The 16,180-nt window shown below is 60.7% G+C and overlaps 1 protein-coding gene across 1 annotated transcript in view; it reads left to right on the forward strand.

Moving 5' to 3' along the window:
• SDK2 (sidekick cell adhesion molecule 2) overlaps nucleotides 1-16,180 on the forward strand; it is a 127,278-nt gene that overhangs the window by 44,942 nt on the left and 66,156 nt on the right. Inside the window, exons 5-11 of the mRNA XM_036339474.1 lie at nucleotides 2,959-3,092; nucleotides 8,376-8,487; nucleotides 10,465-10,655; nucleotides 10,761-10,844; nucleotides 12,453-12,647; nucleotides 13,983-14,099; nucleotides 15,564-15,731. Coding sequence (XP_036195367.1) covers nucleotides 2,959-3,092; nucleotides 8,376-8,487; nucleotides 10,465-10,655; nucleotides 10,761-10,844; nucleotides 12,453-12,647; nucleotides 13,983-14,099; nucleotides 15,564-15,731 — 1,001 coding nt within the window. The remainder of the gene's footprint in view (nucleotides 1-2,958; nucleotides 3,093-8,375; nucleotides 8,488-10,464; nucleotides 10,656-10,760; nucleotides 10,845-12,452; nucleotides 12,648-13,982; nucleotides 14,100-15,563; nucleotides 15,732-16,180) is intronic.

Genomic DNA, 16,180 nt, shown 5'->3' on the forward strand with positions numbered 1-16,180 from the left:
TGCCTAAAAATAGAACCCAGCCCCCCCCCCCCCAGCCCCCACCGGAGAGCTGAGCCCTGCCGGCCAAGCCCCAGAAAACTCCGGGCTTCTTTCAGCGTGGGGGCATGGTGGTGGGGGGTGGGGGGTGGGGCGAGGGCCGAGTGCCAGAACAGCTTTGTGCACTTGGGAAGTGAGGTCCAGGGTGGTTCCAGAACCATCTGTGGAGCGGCTGGTCATGCCGAAGGGGGCTGTGAGCCCAGGGACCCTTTTTTAGTGCCCCCGCCCCCGCCAGCCATACTGAGGGCAGAGAGAGGTCAGGGCAAAGGTCATTATCACTTCCCAGCCTCTGTGCCTCCTGTTCCACTCCACAGCCAGAACTCAAACCCAGGCCTGTGGGTGCTGGTCCAGGCACCGCTAGCTGCAGTAACAGACAGGCCCCTGAACCATAGATGTTTATTTAGTAAAGGCCCACCACGGGCGAGGGGCAGGAGGGGTGCTCCTCTCCAGTCACTGGGGGACCCTGGTTGGTGGGAGCTGTGTCATCATCAACACTGGGCTTCCCAATTGCTCTGCTCTGACAGGGGGCAGCAAGAACATGGGGATCACGCAGGGGATTCTGTGGTCCAAGCTGAGACACCCCACTAGCTCAGCCACATTGCCCCCCGCCCCCAGATTCCAGGGGGCTGGGGGTTGGGAAGGGCGACCCCTGACTTCTCAGCGTCTACCCGACCCTGTGGAGGGGGCACCTGAAATTGAAGTGGGCAGCAACCGTATCTGCCACCACGGATGCCACCCCACCTAGGACAGGGCATCTCAGCCACGACACAAGGGACATTTGGGGCCCAACAAATTCCCGCTGTGCGGTGCACCGTGGCCTAGCAGCGCCCTGACCCCCGCCACAGGTGCTGGTCACAGCCCCACAGCTGTGGCAGCCAGATGTTGTTCCGACGCTGCCCGGGGTCGCCTGGAGGGCAGAGCCACTCCTGGTGGAGAACCACGGGCCTAGAAGGATGGGTCATGACATAGACAACGTGTAGCTAAAGGGAGAGGAAGGGGGTGGGGGTGGGGGCTTCCTGGTCAAGGAGAGAAAGAACTGAAGGCGAAACTTCCTTCCCTGGACGCCAACGGGGGGCTCCGGACAGGCAGGTGAACGGGACCGTGGGACCAGCACCCGGTGCGCCCTCCCGCCCCAGGCTTCCTTCCACCCGCTCCCGTGGCAGTGGGAGTGGCTGGGAGGCTGCAACCCATGTGGTCCAAGCGCATAGCTGCTCATCGGGTCAGTCCTGAGCCTGGACCATGTGCCAGGTGAGGGCTGTGTGAGAGGGAGTGGGATGCCTCGGACCAAATGGACACAGAGCAGAAGCAGGGACCGGAACCAGAACCCCCGCCCTCGGGGCTGGAAGGAACCCTCAGGAACAGGTGCTGCCACCCCTTGCTCAGATGGGGAGACTGAAGCCCAGCGAGGAGGAGTTTGCGTGCTCCTTAGGGGCTGGGCCAGAGCTCCATTCCTGAGCTCACCCCTTGCCCCGGCCAGAGCCCAGCCTCCCTCCCCCAACCCTCGCCCACCCACAGGCTCCACTGAAGGGAGTCCCAGGTGGGGAAATGGTCGCCATCCTGGCCCGTTTTTGTTGCTTTTTAAGTTTTTAGCCTCACTCTGTCCCACCTCCATCACCGCATTAGCTGGAGGTTACACGCGCTCGCAGAAAAAAAGACAGGGGCAGCATTAGGGCGCTCAAGAATTGGGGCAGGAGGGCATTGCCTTCCTACTTCCCAGTGCCCTGCTGGGAACTCCCCCAGACTGCACATGAACCCCCAAACACACAGGAGCGAGGGGGCCCCAGCCAGCCTGGCTGGGAGAGCGGCTGGAGGGCATTCACGGGGCTGTTTGTTTGAGAGCTTGTTTAAAACTCTGTAACATTCACCTAATGGGAAAATTTGAAAAGAATTCAACTGGATGTGTCCTTGTTAAACTAACATTAAGGATATTTAACAGCTGTCTCGGGCACATCGCATTAAAATCCGAGATCGACTTGACAAACTAATGGCTCTGTCTGTCACGGGGAGAGTGGGTGAGCGGAGATGACAGCGGAGCAGTGTGGGCAGTGCCCCCGGCACGGCTTCACCCACATCCAATGGGCTCCCCAGCTGCCTGCCCGGACAAGCCCCTTGTCTTGCATGCAGACCCGGGTGCTGAGGGGCTGTGTGAGGGGGTCCCCGCAGAGGGAGCCGGACTGGGAGCCCACAGCCCACATCTGCACCCCACTGCCCGGCCACCTCCTTTTTCCCTCTCCACCAGCCCAGCCCATCCACTCCTTTGACCAGCTTTGGGGAGGTGGACACTGGTCCCATGAGGGTGGGGGGAGGGCTGGTGGGGATGTGAACCCCAGAAGTCCATGCTCCTGGCGACCTGTGGCCTTTGGATCAACCTAGACAAATTTAGGATGAGGATAAGGCACTGATTCTGGAATGGTCCTGTTCATTTCTAAATTTAACATCATTGCTCATCGTTCATCCATTCATTCATTCATTATTCATTCAACATTCATTCATCATCCGTTCATTCATCATTCATTCATTCTTCATTCATTCATTCATTCTAGGACACTTCTTCAGGTGTCTGGGTGCCCCTGGTGCATCCACAGCGCTAACCACCCACCCACATAGCCATCGATGCTGTGACAGGAAAGGGCAGATGTCCCAGGGACCTTGTGGGCACAGCCCGCAGCCCAGGCGTGGGGTGGGGACAGGGAGCCTCCTGTGGACGGCTGTCTGGGACTCTGGACACGTGCTATATAGGGGTCTGGTCCCCAGCACTGGCAGCGTGTTCTCTACACACTAAGTGTGGGTGGGTTGCAGGCGGTCGTGGTTCGAGGAGGTGGGCTAGAGAGGAGCCCTGGAACCACCAGCTCCTGCCCTCGCTCCATCCCCGGTGCCGAGAGCCCCTCGGCCCTGTCAGCCGAGTCCTGTTCCCTTCCCCAGAGCCATCACCATGGAGAACACCCTGGTCATCCTGTCCACGGTGGCTCCGGACGCCGGCCGCTACTACGTGCAGGCTGTGAACGACAAGAACGGGGACAACAAGACCAGCCAGCCCACCGCTCTCGCCGTGGAGAGTAAGTACACAGCGGGCCTGGGGCGGGTGCAGAGCTGACATGAAGTCTGGGAATGGCGCTCGGGGGGGGTCATGGGAAAGATGGAATGGATGGTGCTGGAGGGGGAGACTCAGCCGGGGTGGAGTGTCAGAAGCAGGCAAGGAGGGGGCTGCGTTCGGGACCCCATTCCCATGACAAGTCTGAGACGCTGCCTCAGGAGAGGGGACGCCGGCTTTGGCAGTCAGCAGGGCCCTGGAGGCCGCGGGGTGGAGGGGAGGGTGACATTCGTGGACTGTGCCACCCTGAGCTCAGGTGCAGACAGGGAGAGCGGCCAGGTGGAGAGCTCCTCTTTAAACACACTAACCGCCTGTGCTCAGCTGGCACGTACAGGTGCAGCTTATACCCGGAGCCAGGCCGTCCTCGCTGCGGGGACACAGCTGCCGCCCACACTCCTGTCTGGAAGCACCTCGTCACCCGTCCCCAGAGACCACCCGGTGCCCCAGAACAGAGGGGCCCAGCCCTCCCCGGGGCAGCAGAGGGTAGCAATTAAAAGGGTGTCTCCTTGAGCTTCCTTTGGCAAAGAGGCGTGTACTCCGAGATGGAGATGCTGGGATGTGCTCCCAGCCCGGCTGGCCCCCTCCCTCCTGGCCCCATCCCTGGGATCGAGGAGGTGGGAGCCACCCTGCCAGGAACCACAGAGTGTGCGGGATGAGGCCAGAGCTTCCCACAGCAGCTGAGCAACCACGCAAGCTGGGGAGCCAGATGTTCCCGCCTCTGCACATCTGTCCCACCCCGCTCCAAACCCAAGTCTCATTTATCATCGCAGTGCCTCTGGGACGCACCCGCCAGCAGCAAGAAGAGGGTGCGGGCAGCATAGGCCTTCCCGTGTCCTTCCTCTGACCCCGGCCTCTGTCTATCTGTTCCTGGGCCTTCTGAGCGCCTGCAACCTGCTCCCCCATTTCTGCAGTTCTCTCTCCTGCACCCCAGGTTCCAGTCTGCCTAAAGAGAGGCCTGGATGCAGGGAGGAGGTTGCATTCTGGGGGCTGGCCTATCTGGGTCCTGGTGTCACCTCTGACTTGACCTGGGGCGTCTAGACTCTCTAGCCCATGACCTGAGGCGGCTGTTCCTGTGGGGAAAGGAATTTAACCGCCAGAGGGAGGTGTTTATCCCCAGATGTTTTTCAGTGGTCAGGACACCTAGGGTCCAGGGGCGTCCAGTGATTGGTAGGAAGCAAGGTTCATGGTCCAGGTCAAGGCCAGCCGTCGTCCTGGGTGACACACGCTCCCCTGAGACCAGAGGTCGGAGCCTCCCGTTCCATCCGTGTTCCTCCCCCTGCGCCCAATCTCCTGGCCGACTGCGGACTGTCCCCTCTTTGCTCCATGTTAACGCCCCACGGGAGGCAGGCAGGGCCCCTCTGGACCCCGCGTCCACCGAGCCTCCCCAGCTGTGTGTCTCTCCCACCCCGGCGCCTCTCGCCTCCTGCTCTCACGCAGTGATGTGTGCCTGGTACCGGATGGGAGCGGAATCAGCTGGTTTTCAGTTAATTTCTCCTCCCACGGGCGACTGTGCCTCAAAACCCTGTGCCTGTCACTGACACACATCCCTGCGTGCCTGCTGTCAGCCTGTACTCCCAGCAAATGCCTCATAGCCCGCCACCGCCACCAGCTCCAGCTCCTCACGTTTATCCCCGCAGGGCCACCCCTCCCTCCGGAGCCAGCCCTCCCCCCCAGGGCCACCCCTCCCTCCGCTCCTCCCCCACCACCCTCTTCCCTCCTCTGCTCCGGCAGCTCAGCTTCTCAGCAGCCCTCCCAGGGATGCCCACGCTCTTCGGAAACGAAGGACAGAGCCAGGCCAGTGGCCCCAGGCGTTGTCCCTGCCCAGGTGTAACCCCGGTGACCTCACACGGCCTGTCACATTGTCACACTCCTGAAAACGTCCATCCCTGGGGGGTGGCCCCACCCCGAAGGATCAGACCTGCACTGCCCAATAGAAATACAATGTGAGCTACATATGCTACTTAATATTTGACAGTAGCCGAACTTTTTTCAAAAAGGGATGAGAAATTAATATTTTATTATATTTTACTTAGCCCAACGTATCTAAAGTAGTACCATGGTAACGGACAATCCATACTGGAACATAGCCATGCGATACTTTACATTGGTTGGTTTTTTTTCATACGGTGTCTTCAAAATACATGTGTTTTACCCTTGCCATGCATCTCAATCTGGACGCAAAATTTTCACCTGACATATGCGGTCTGGGTTTAGATTTCAGAAAATTTACGGCTGCGGAGGCGGGGCCGTGTACCAGCTTGCTCCAGGCTTACTTAAAGGGTTCTGGTAACTGATTCGGGGGCCTGTTTTTAATTAAATGCAAATTATTTTAAATTAAATCCCATTAAATCTAAGGGGCACTGAGCACACAGAGCTCACAGCCACCTGCGGTCCGTGGCCCCGGGCTGGGTTGGGAGGTCAGGCCCTGGCTCGTGGGCAGCTGGCACCTGCGCCGGAGGGAAGCAGCTACCCACCCACCCGCCAGCCCTCAGGTGACTGTGGCCCAGGTGAGTCACGTGGTCCCTGAGCCTGTTTCCTCGGCTGTAATGGATGCCCGTGGCCCCATGGAGTTGGGAGGATCAAAGGAGGTGACTCTGGGAGACTGGATCTCAGTGGGTGCCCCTCGTTGTGCCTGTGACCAAAATCGTCCTGGGGCGGCAGGATCCAGCTTGGCCGGAGTGGGGGGGAGCCCCCCTGCTTCCTCCCGCCCCGAGGCTGTCACATCAGGAGCTCGCGTGAAAGACGCCCCTCCTTTACTCCGGTTCGCCCCAGTGTCCCAGGCACATCCCCAGGAGGAAGGACTGTCTGTCGTTTAGTAAGCACCTACTATGTGTCGATAGTCTGCACTCACCAGACCAGCTCAGCTCGGGAGCAGATAGGGGTGTTGAACCAGGTCTCCCTGAGCCCCAGGCCCCCCTTCTCTGGTCCAGGGTCCCTGGCCACTGCCTGTCCCTCCCTTTGAGCCCTGTAGGCTGCCGCCTGGGCCTGGGCATGAGCTTCAGGGTCCCTGGGGTGGGATGGAGGGTCACTATCTCTCCTCTCCTCTCCCAAAGCCACCAAGCCGGCCCAAGGCCCGGGGGCAGTCTTGAATTTTTAAACTCCAAGGGTTCTACTCCCCTGGCTACACTGTGGGGCACTGCTCGGGCCCCGCCTGTCTCCTCCTTGGGCCCCATCAATCTGGGTACCTGCGCACCCAGATATAATAAACACCGTAGAGTACGCTTTTATGGATTCAGCTATATCAGCAGCCTTCAATCGGATCGCATTTTACGGCCCCTACATAGGCTTTTTATATTGTTGCAATTATTTTATTTTATACGCTTCTTTTCTTTCCCCCTTCATTTTACTTTATTTTTGACATTTTATTCCCATTCAACTTGGACCTTTCCCAGCCAGGCCTTGAGCGCAGGCGGGAAGACCTGCCCAGGGCTGACCGGGGTGGCCGGGATGGCGGTGGAGCCCCGCGAGCCCTCCCCATCAAGGATGACCGATCTATCGCTGTCGCCCGGGCTGTGTGTGTCATGGGGCCTGCCACCTCCCAGCCTCCTGGATGGGGGCCAGGGAGACGGGTCATTTTCTGTGGGAGAAAAGTCCTCGGTTGTATTTTCAGGAGCCCGAGCAGACGTGCAGGGGATATTGGGGTTTCCACCAATATCGGGGCTACCCTGCCCCACAAAGATTAAGACTCAGCCACTTCTTAAAGGAAAGGGCACTGCCTCTCTGAGGAGGCTTTGGTTATTTTGCTTTTGTTTTGTTTTTATTGATTTTAGAGAGGAAGGGAGAAGGATAGAAAGAGAGAGATAGAAACATTGATGAGAGAGGAACATCCACATCCATCAGCTGCCCCCTGCACTGGGGATCGAGCCTGCAACCCAGGCATGTGCCCTGGCCGGGAATCAAACCGGTGACCTCTTGGTGCATAGGTCGATGCTCAACCACTGAGCCACACTGGCCAGGCTGTTGCGTTTTAATGAAGCCCACTCCTGCTCAGTTCTCACCATCAACCCTGGGTTAGTACGTCGATAGTCCATTCACTTGTTCACCTGACAAATGTATTTGAGCACCTACCGTGTGCCAGACAGCATTCCTCCTGCTGGAGATGTGGGAGGGGGGAGGAGAGCAAGGCTGTCCGGGTCAGCCCAGGCTCCTGTAACAACCACAGACATGTATACCTCACCGTCTGGAAGGCCAAGATCAGGTCGCCAGCATAGTCAGTTCCCAGGGAGGGCTCTCTTCCTGGCTTGCAGACAGCCGCCTTCTCACTGTGTCCTCACATGGCAGAGAGAGAGAGAGAGAGAGAGAGAGAGAGAGAGAGAGCGCCCCTTCCTAGTGACCTCATTGAACCCAGTTTCCTAAGTAGTCCATCTCCAAATACAGTCTCTGGGGGTTAGGGCTTCAACATGGGGATTTAAGGGGAGGCACAATTTAGCCGCAAGCGAAGATCCGTGAGGTTCCGGCCACAAGCAAGGTGTGAGTTTCTGGGGCTGCCGTAACAAGGTGCCCCCGCCTGAGAGGCCGATCCCAGAATTTCATTCTCTCGCAATTCTGGAGGCCAGATGTCTGAAAGCAAGGGGTCTGCAGGCCCAGGAGCCTTCCGCGCCTCCCCTCCCTTCCTCTGGCCCCAGCGATCCTTGGTTTCCTTGGCTGTAGATGCATCACTCCCATCTCGGCCTCTGTCCGCACCTGCCCTCACCCCCCCCCCCCCCCCGGGTGGCTGTGTCTGAGTCACCCTCTTCTTATCGGGACGTGTCCTATCGGGCAGAGGGCCCAGCCCGATGCAAGAGGGCCCCGTCGTAGCCTGCTCACTTCTGCAAAGACCCCTTTTCCACGCGTAGCTGCTGTGGACGTGAATTTGGGGAAACACTGTTCAAACCAGTACAGGGGGGTTGCGTTCTGGTGGAAGAGGCTGAACTAGAGGAAGGAAGCCAGAGAGATAAACGCAGGTGGGGAAGGATGTGGAGGCCTCACACAGGACCAGGGGACGAGGGGATGCGTGACCGCAGGGGGAGCGGGGAAGGCCCTGGAGGTCTCCAGTGGGTCTCTGTGGAGACCCCTCAGCAGAGGAGGAGGAGAGGTGAGGGGTCCCTGGGGTCAGTGTCCGGAGGTTCAGCTTGGGCTGCTCGGGTGGCTGCCCTGTGGCCACCCGCCCACCGGAAAAGGATGGGTATCTGCCTGGCGTCAGCCTCTAGCGGTGCTGGGCAGAGATGGGATTTTGGCTCTTCCCGGCTAACACCTGACCTCTCCCCAGATGTAGGGGGGCCTGCAGACCCCATCGCCCCAACCATCATCATTCCTCCCAAGAACACCAGCGTGGTGGCCGGGACCTCGGAGGTGACCATGGAGTGCGTGGCCAACGCCAGGTGGGCAGTGCCTCCCCTCCCCCTCCCCCTTCACTCCCCACCTAGGGGCTGCTCTGAGGAGACCTGTCGGAATTCAGGAAGGCCCTGGGGTGTCATATGAGAACCCGTGAAAGGAGAAAGGGTATTCAGTCCGAAGGAAGGACAGAGGGTGGCCGTGCCAGATGCTGCCCCAGGCTGTCGGATACAAGCAGGCCGGCTCGTTCTTTGCGGGCCGAAAGGAGAGGTCGGGCTCTGGTGGAAGCTAGAGGGCTGCCGGTCTCAGCCCAGGATACTGGGGATGGTGGGAGGGGGGGTCCTCTCACGTCCAACCCTCAGAGCAGCCTAGAGACGGGCAGGGGCCTCTGCCCATGACGCCCTCCCTGCAGGCCAGCATGTGCCAGGAGACAGCTCACGTGATGGACTTTGTGGAGGGCAGACCTGTGCTCAGGGGCAATCCAGGCCCCTTCCTAGGCGTGCACAACCCTCACCGTTTTTCTTGTTAATCGTCACCCAAGGATATTTTCCCATTGATTTTTAGAGAGAGTGGAAGGGAGAGGGAGAGACAGAGAGAAACATCGTTGTGAGAGAGACACGTGGATTGGTTGCCTCCCACATGTGCCCCAACTGGAGCGTGGGATCAAGCCTGCAACCCCGGTATGTGCCCTTGACCAGAATCGGTCACTGAGCCAACCAGCTAGGGCCAGGACCCTCATGTTCGCCACACAGGAAACAAACACTTCCATCCTGTGTGTGGTGCCGTGTTGACTGTGTGTGGTGCCGTGTTGACTGTGTGTGGTGCCGTGTTGACTGCATGTGGTGCCTGCCTTCCCACACAGCCTTTTTCTCCCCAACAACCACTCCCCAGCAGAGACGGCACTACTCCAGGGCTCAGAGAGAGCAGGCCACCCGCCCAAGGTCACCCTGCTGCCGAGAGCAGAATGAGCGAGAGAACAGGCCAGCCTGAGGCCCGTGCTCACGGCCGTGTTCGGGGCCTCGGCCTCCTGGGCTGTGACACGGGAAGGTCCGAGCACCTGCCTCAGTGGTCAGGCCTGGAGGCCGGGTGCTGGCCCAGCCTGCCCTGACTCCTGAGTCCTGCTCCCAAAGGACGAGGGGCGTGATGGGTGGGGGGAGACCAGTGACCCTGAGGTCACCCCGGCGGAGGCTCCCGGAGAGCGCGACCCTGCAAGGAGCAGCGTTTCTGCGAGTCCGCCCCTCGGGGCCCAGGTGTCTCACAGGTGTGGGCACGGCCACCAGGTGCAGCCGAGCGCCTGAAGGCTGTGCAGTAACAACGATGCAGGAGACCTGCGGTGAGGAGCCTGCCTCACGGCACTCACGCCACTGTTGCCCAAACCTACTCGGCCACGGAACCCCCTTTCATGGACCCTCTAAACACCCTGTGGAACTAACACAGACACCCCCCTCCCCCTGCAGATTGGCCTTCGGGGATCCACCAGGTGCCAAACAGGAGAGCCAGGCAAACCCAGTCTCAGGGAGCCTTGGGGGTGCCAGGGGGTGGGGTGTGGTGGGAAAGGGCTCTGCTCCCATCCTCACCCCATTGAAGTTGGGGGAAGGGTACATCCATCCACCTGCCTGTGTCTCCCCATCTCCACACTTTGGGTGCTTCCCTCGCTTGTAACCATCTCCTGTCCGTCCGCTGAGTTACATTCGGGGCCTGGCACCTGGGGAGGGCAGAGGAGAAAGGTTCCCCATGAAGGAAGCTTCCAGCTCTCGGAGCCCCAGGCACTGAGTTGTTCTGAGGGCTGCCGCTGTGTTCATGCATCCACCTTCATCCCAGCCCCGCTGAGCACGGCTGCCCCATTCCATAGATGAGGAAACTGAGGCCCAGAGCACTGAAGGAACTTGCCTAAGGGCTTAGAAAATGCCGGGAGGCTGGGCAAACCCAGGCGGCCTGGCCCCGGGCCTCACTCTTCACCCCTGCCTGCCCTCCGGCCTCCGGAAGTCCCTGTGGCTGAGTGCCTGCTCCCTCCCCCGCTCCAGGCCCCTGATCAAGCTGCACATCCTTTGGAAGAAGGATGGGGTGCTGCTGTCAGGCGGTATCAGCGACTACAACCGCCGGCTCACCATCCCCAACCCCACGGGCAGCGACGCCGGCTTCTACGAGTGCGAGGCCGTGCTGCGCAGCAGCAGCGTCCCCTCCGTCGTCCGTGGAGCCTACCTGTCTGTGCTGGGTGAGACGGGGCGGGGCCACAGGGGGGTCCCAAAAGGGTAGGGGCAGCATGGTTATATCATAAGGAGCATGGCTCTGATCCCCTCCCCTGTCTTTCTTCCTGCAGAACCACCTCAGTTTGTCAAGGAGCCGGAGAGACACATCACAGCAGAGATGGAGAAAGTGGTGGACATTCCCTGTCGAGCCAAAGGTAACGCGGCGGGCGGCGTGGATGAAGGGGGACAAGGACCCCCGAACCTTCAGCCCCTCCTGTCTCTGTCACGGACTTTTCTCAGCTCCACCTCCTTCTCCAGGCACCATCATTGAGCAGAGAGTCAGTCTGGCTGTGAGCAGACACCCCGGGAAACAAACAGGCCAAATTACCGTAATCTCGGGCCTGGGAATCAACCTAGGTTATCATAATTTGAGGGTTACAAACGAACCCAAATTACTGTGATTTCAGCATAGGTGACAGGCCCAAATTGCCCATAATTTGAGAGTTGTCGACACTGCCCAATTACCGGCATGTCAGAACTAGGAGGACGTGGGTGCATCTCGCCCTACATGTGCCTCGGAAGGTCCGCCTGGTTTCTGGGTTGTGTTGTTCCCTCTTCCCCCCCCCTCCCCCCACCATTTCTACTTGACCCCCCCGGTCAGAGCTCCCAGGGAATTTCTGCTTTTCCCATCGCCACCCTCCCTCCTTCTGGGGCAGTTGAGCCAAAACACAGCCCGAAACCAGGATGAACTCAGGGGCGGGCGGTGGGACGTGACCTCATAATGAGCAGAGAGGCAGAATGTAGCTCAGGCAGGCAGGGAGTGACGGGGCGAGGGGGACCCACCTGGGGGAGGCGAGATTCATGCATTCAATCAACAACCATTTTTTTCCGACGGCTCGCCCTGTGCTGAACACTGTTCCCGGGGCTGGGGAAGATACAGGAGGAACCGAACAGCCAGGGCCCTGCTGTAGGAAACTGATGTTCCTGTGAGGTGGACAGACAATCCAATAAACAAATAAAGATGCCTCATTTCCTCTCATCTAAAATGCCAGGGGTCGTAAGACGCCCCATTATTTTATGTACCACTGAGAAACGAAAAAGACCGCCAATTAAATTATGACGTGCTGTCGACGGGGAGGTGGCCTGCTCTCGCAGACGTTACAATGTGAAGGAACGTGCATCGTTGAGTGGATGCAATACGGGGCCATGGAATGTCGGGGTGCAAAGCGCTAGCGAGGAAACGCAGGCGGGCTTTGGGGGCACGGAGCCAGGGTGCACTTTTGAACAGATGTGGGGGGCTCTCTAGGGAAGTTACATCTGCGCAGAGAGGTCCAGAGGGAGAGTAGGGGGGTGGTTGGGGGTACCTGTGGGAAGGCTGAGAGACAAGGGGAGCCCCCCTTTACTCTGTTGTGCAGACCATGTACGGGGGCTTCTGGGGGTCCCCGAGGAGTCCTGGTCCCCTCCGCGTGCTCCTTGGTGTGGGCTCTGTGGTCGCGTGGGGTTGGGGGACCCACTCCCAGCAGGAGGTTCCCTGGCGCACAAGAATCTCTGCTAAATGTTGCAGGAAAAAATGTCTCGTTTGGCCAACCCAGCATCCCCAAGCTAAACGAATCCGGGACATTTAAAATTGTCTTGGAGCACCTGCTCTCTAAGAATTTGAGAACATCCTCCCCCTCTCCCAGGGCGAATCGTACCCGTCTGAGAAGATTCTAGAAACCAAGTCACCCAGGGACCCGCTCACAGACTCCTGGCCTCCACTGTGCACCCCTCGGGTGGGAGTGAGGGAGGGAGGCTGGCGGCTGACTGGGTCCCCCTCTCCCCAGGTGTGCCCCCGCCCTCCATCACCTGGTACAAGGACGCGGCCGTGGTGGAGGTGGCGAGGCTGAGCCGCTTTAGGCAGCGCGGGGACGGGGGCCTGCAGATCAGCGGGCTGGTGCCCGACGACACGGGCATGTTCCAGTGCTTTGCCCGCAACTCCGCCGGCGAGGTGCAGACGTCCACCTACCTGGCCGTCACCAGTAAGTCCCTCCCGTCCTGCCCGGAGCCCCTCCCAGCCAGGACCAGCTCTGCTCTGAGCCAGGGCCCCTGGGGACAGAGACAGGGCCCCAGAACACATCCCAGGCAGTAGCTGGGGAAGAGGGGGGGCACAAGCCACTTACACCCACTGCTCCCACATCCCTGCGTCCAGTGCCCAGAGGAGGCCTCGGTCCCCACGCGCCCTCCCAATGTCCTGGCCGAGGACGGGCTCTGAGAGGCTCGGGCATCCCAGCTGCCCCAGTTCCCTCCCTGCAGGCTGACGCGGCCCGTCCCCGCCCAGCCGACCTGTTCGCTTCTCCAAAGAGGAGAACCAGCACTTTATTTATATATATATTTGTTCAGAGATAAAGGGAGAGGGAGAGAGAGAGAAACATCAATGATGAGAGAGAATCATTGATCGGCTGCCTCCTGCACGCCCCACACTGGGGATCGAGCCCACTACCCGGGCATGTGCCCTGACCAGGAATGGAACCATGACCTCCTGGTTCATAGGTCGATGCTCAACCACCAAGCCACACCGGCCAGGCAAGAGCCAGCACTCTAACCTCAGCTCCCCGACTCGCCAATCCCGTCCCCCAGGAGTCGCTTTGGGGTGATAGTAGTGGCCCTGCCCCTGAGTGGAGCTGCCTTGGCCCTCGGGTGGCACTGAGAGTGGCCTGCAGATGCCACGTCTGCCGGGCCCTCATCTCCGCACCAGGGCTGGTCACCAGGCCACAGAGGCCACGGGCAGAGAGGAGCTGGGTCGCCCCCAAGGCGGGATGGGCAGGAGGGCTGCCACCGAGCCTGCCGCTTCTGTGAGCACGGCCGGGGCTGGTCCGCGTTGGAGCCCTGCACCCACACCCACCTGGGCAGGGGGCTCTGCGGGGGCCAAGGTCAGGGAAAGGGACAGAAAGCGTCTGCTCTGACGTTGAGGAGGCAGGGCCCACCCAGGTGGCTGGGCTCGGTGGCCGGCCTCTCAGACAGTGGGCATGTCCGATCGGCCATAACTGTTCTCTGTTTTAAGAAACCAGAGCCTCAATGTCATGTTTGATGATGATGAATCCATTTACCTGGTCATGGGGGTGTGAGCTGCTCTTGGGAGTCCTCAGTTTCCCCCACAGGGAGGCGTGAGAAGCAAGGCAGGGTGGGAACTGGCGTCACCTGGGTCGTTCCGCAGGGTGGGTGATGTGGGGAGCCCTCGAGGGTCCTCCCGGCTCCTTCCCGTTGCTGCCACCCCATGAGGCCCCTGCAGCCTTCCCCCACGGGGGGAGAGAGGCCCACACCAGGGGGGGGGCCTCCCAGCTGCAGCTGAGCGGCCCCGCTGTCTCCCTTCGCAGGCATCGCCCCCAACATCACCAGGGGCCCCCTGGACAGCACAGTGATTGATGGCATGTCCGTGGTGCTGGCCTGCGAGACGTCGGGGGCCCCGAGGCCGGCCATCACCTGGCAGAAAGGTAGATGAGACTGGTCTGCTTTGGGGGGGCCGGGAGTGGGCATGGGCAGTCCTCCGTGCCACTCTGGAGCCAGCCGGGTTGGGGGGGGGGGGTGTCCCAGGTACAGTTGTGAAGGTCCCGCGGCACAACTCAAGGGGGCGCCTGTCACACCCCGGTGAGTGCCCCCCGCCCGCCGCCCGCCAGGCTCAGGGCACAGCTCGGCATCTCCGAGACCTGTGGCCTTGGGCGAGCTGTTCAGGCCCCCTGAGCCTCAGGTCCCCTCTGTAATGGGGACAGTGTGCTTCGGGGTGGCATGCTCCCTGGCTAGTGTTCTGTGGGTGTTCGTGCAGGTAGGCTCCGGACGCCTGAGTCAGCAAATCCCAGCCGCCCACCTAAGTCCACCCACTCTGTGTGCCTCCTGTCCCCTCTGTGTCTCACACTCACCTTCACACCTCTCCCATGTACACACATGTGCACACATGTGCACACACATACCTCCAAGCCTCGGCTCAGAGGCACCTTCCCCATGGGACACCCCCAGCCCCCGTGCCCCAGGCCCTCCTCACGGCCCGCCGCCGTATTCCCTGGCATCCAATACACACGATCGCTTACTTTGCTTATTGCCACCTCCCTGCGAAGGCAGGGCTGTCAGCTGTGTCCACTGCTGTCTCCGTGGAGCCTAGAGCAGAATCTGGCACATAGAAGGTGCCCAGTCAATATGTGTGGGATGAAAGTCACTGCACCCAGACATGTGCCTGGACACGGAACTAGACACACACACCTAACACGCTCGCTAGTTCAGTGTGTCTGCACACATGTACAAACAGACACACCTACCCGTAGGACTGCCTGGAGAATCTCCCCCTATACGGACAGGTGGGGTTTTTTTTTAGAGACAGCCACAAAAACCTGCCCTCCCAGGCTCGCTCACACACAGCACATCCTCTCTCTTTGTCTCTCTCTCTGTCTGTCTCTCTCTCTCTGACTTAAGGCGCCAGGCCTCCCTAGGTCCCCCTGCTCAGGGAGGGCTGTCCCCGTCCCTCTCCATCCCCCACCCCCACTCCTGGCTGCTCCCACCCACCCACCAGGTTCCTCCGCTCCCTGAAGGTGACTCCAGCAGCATCCTCCGCAGGATGCCTGTCACCACCTCATCAGAGCTGCCTGCCCCTCCCCCACCCCCGCCCAGGTGCCAGCTGCCTCGAGACAGTCCCCGGCCAGCCCTGGTGAAGGGCAGACAGTGTGGTGGGCGAGAGGCGTCAGGAGACCTGGGCTCCCGGCTGCCGGCCGGCTCTGTGACCCTGTGCCCTGGGCTGTCACCAGTCAGGAGCCTCACCGCCCCGCAGCCCGGTCACCACCCCAGTCCCGGCCTTTCTAAAGCTGGGAGCCTGCCTGACCCCCTTCCCCCCTCCCCCAGGGCAGTCCAGGAGGGAGGAGTGGGGGGTGCGGTCTGGGCTGCCCCCTGAGCCCACCCCATGCTGCCCGCAGGGGAGCGCATCCTGGCCAGCGGCTCCGTCCAGCTGCCGCGCTTCACGCTCCTGGAGTCGGGCAGCCTGCTCGTCAGCCCCGCGCGCATCTCCGACGCCGGCACCTACACCTGCCTGGCCACCAACTCTCGGGGGGTGGACGAAGCCTCCGCGGACCTGGTTGTGTGGGGTGAGTGTGCAGGGCGATACACGTCTGTGCGTGAGTGTGCGCCCAGCCCGCCGGCCCCGCAGAGCGCACGCTCACACCGCCGGCCCCTCCACATGCCCGCGTCTGTCCGGCCAGGGCGCTTCTTACAAGAGGGACTCACACTCATTCATTCCGAGGAGAGGGACCCGGAAGCCAGGCGCCGTGGACGATGCCGCGGGTCCGAGGGCTGCGCCGAGCTTGGCCGAGTAGAGAGAACGCGGCGGTGCCGGGCAGCTGTCTGCATGCGCTTTAGGCAGAAACCAGCCAGCGTTTGCTGTGACCGGCCAGAGTGTAAATACTTCAGGCTTGTGGGCCAGGCGGTCGCAACTCCTCAACTAACGCTTCGGTCTCATCGGGAAAGTACCATGGACGCTACTTAATCCATGGCCGTGCCTGGGGTCCCGCCCACGTGTGCTCACCCAGACAGCCCC

The sequence above is a fragment of the Myotis myotis genome, unplaced genomic scaffold (genome assembly GCF_014108235.1).
Source record: "Myotis myotis isolate mMyoMyo1 unplaced genomic scaffold, mMyoMyo1.p scaffold_m19_p_17, whole genome shotgun sequence".
Taxonomy (NCBI): Eukaryota; Metazoa; Chordata; class Mammalia; order Chiroptera; family Vespertilionidae; genus Myotis; species Myotis myotis.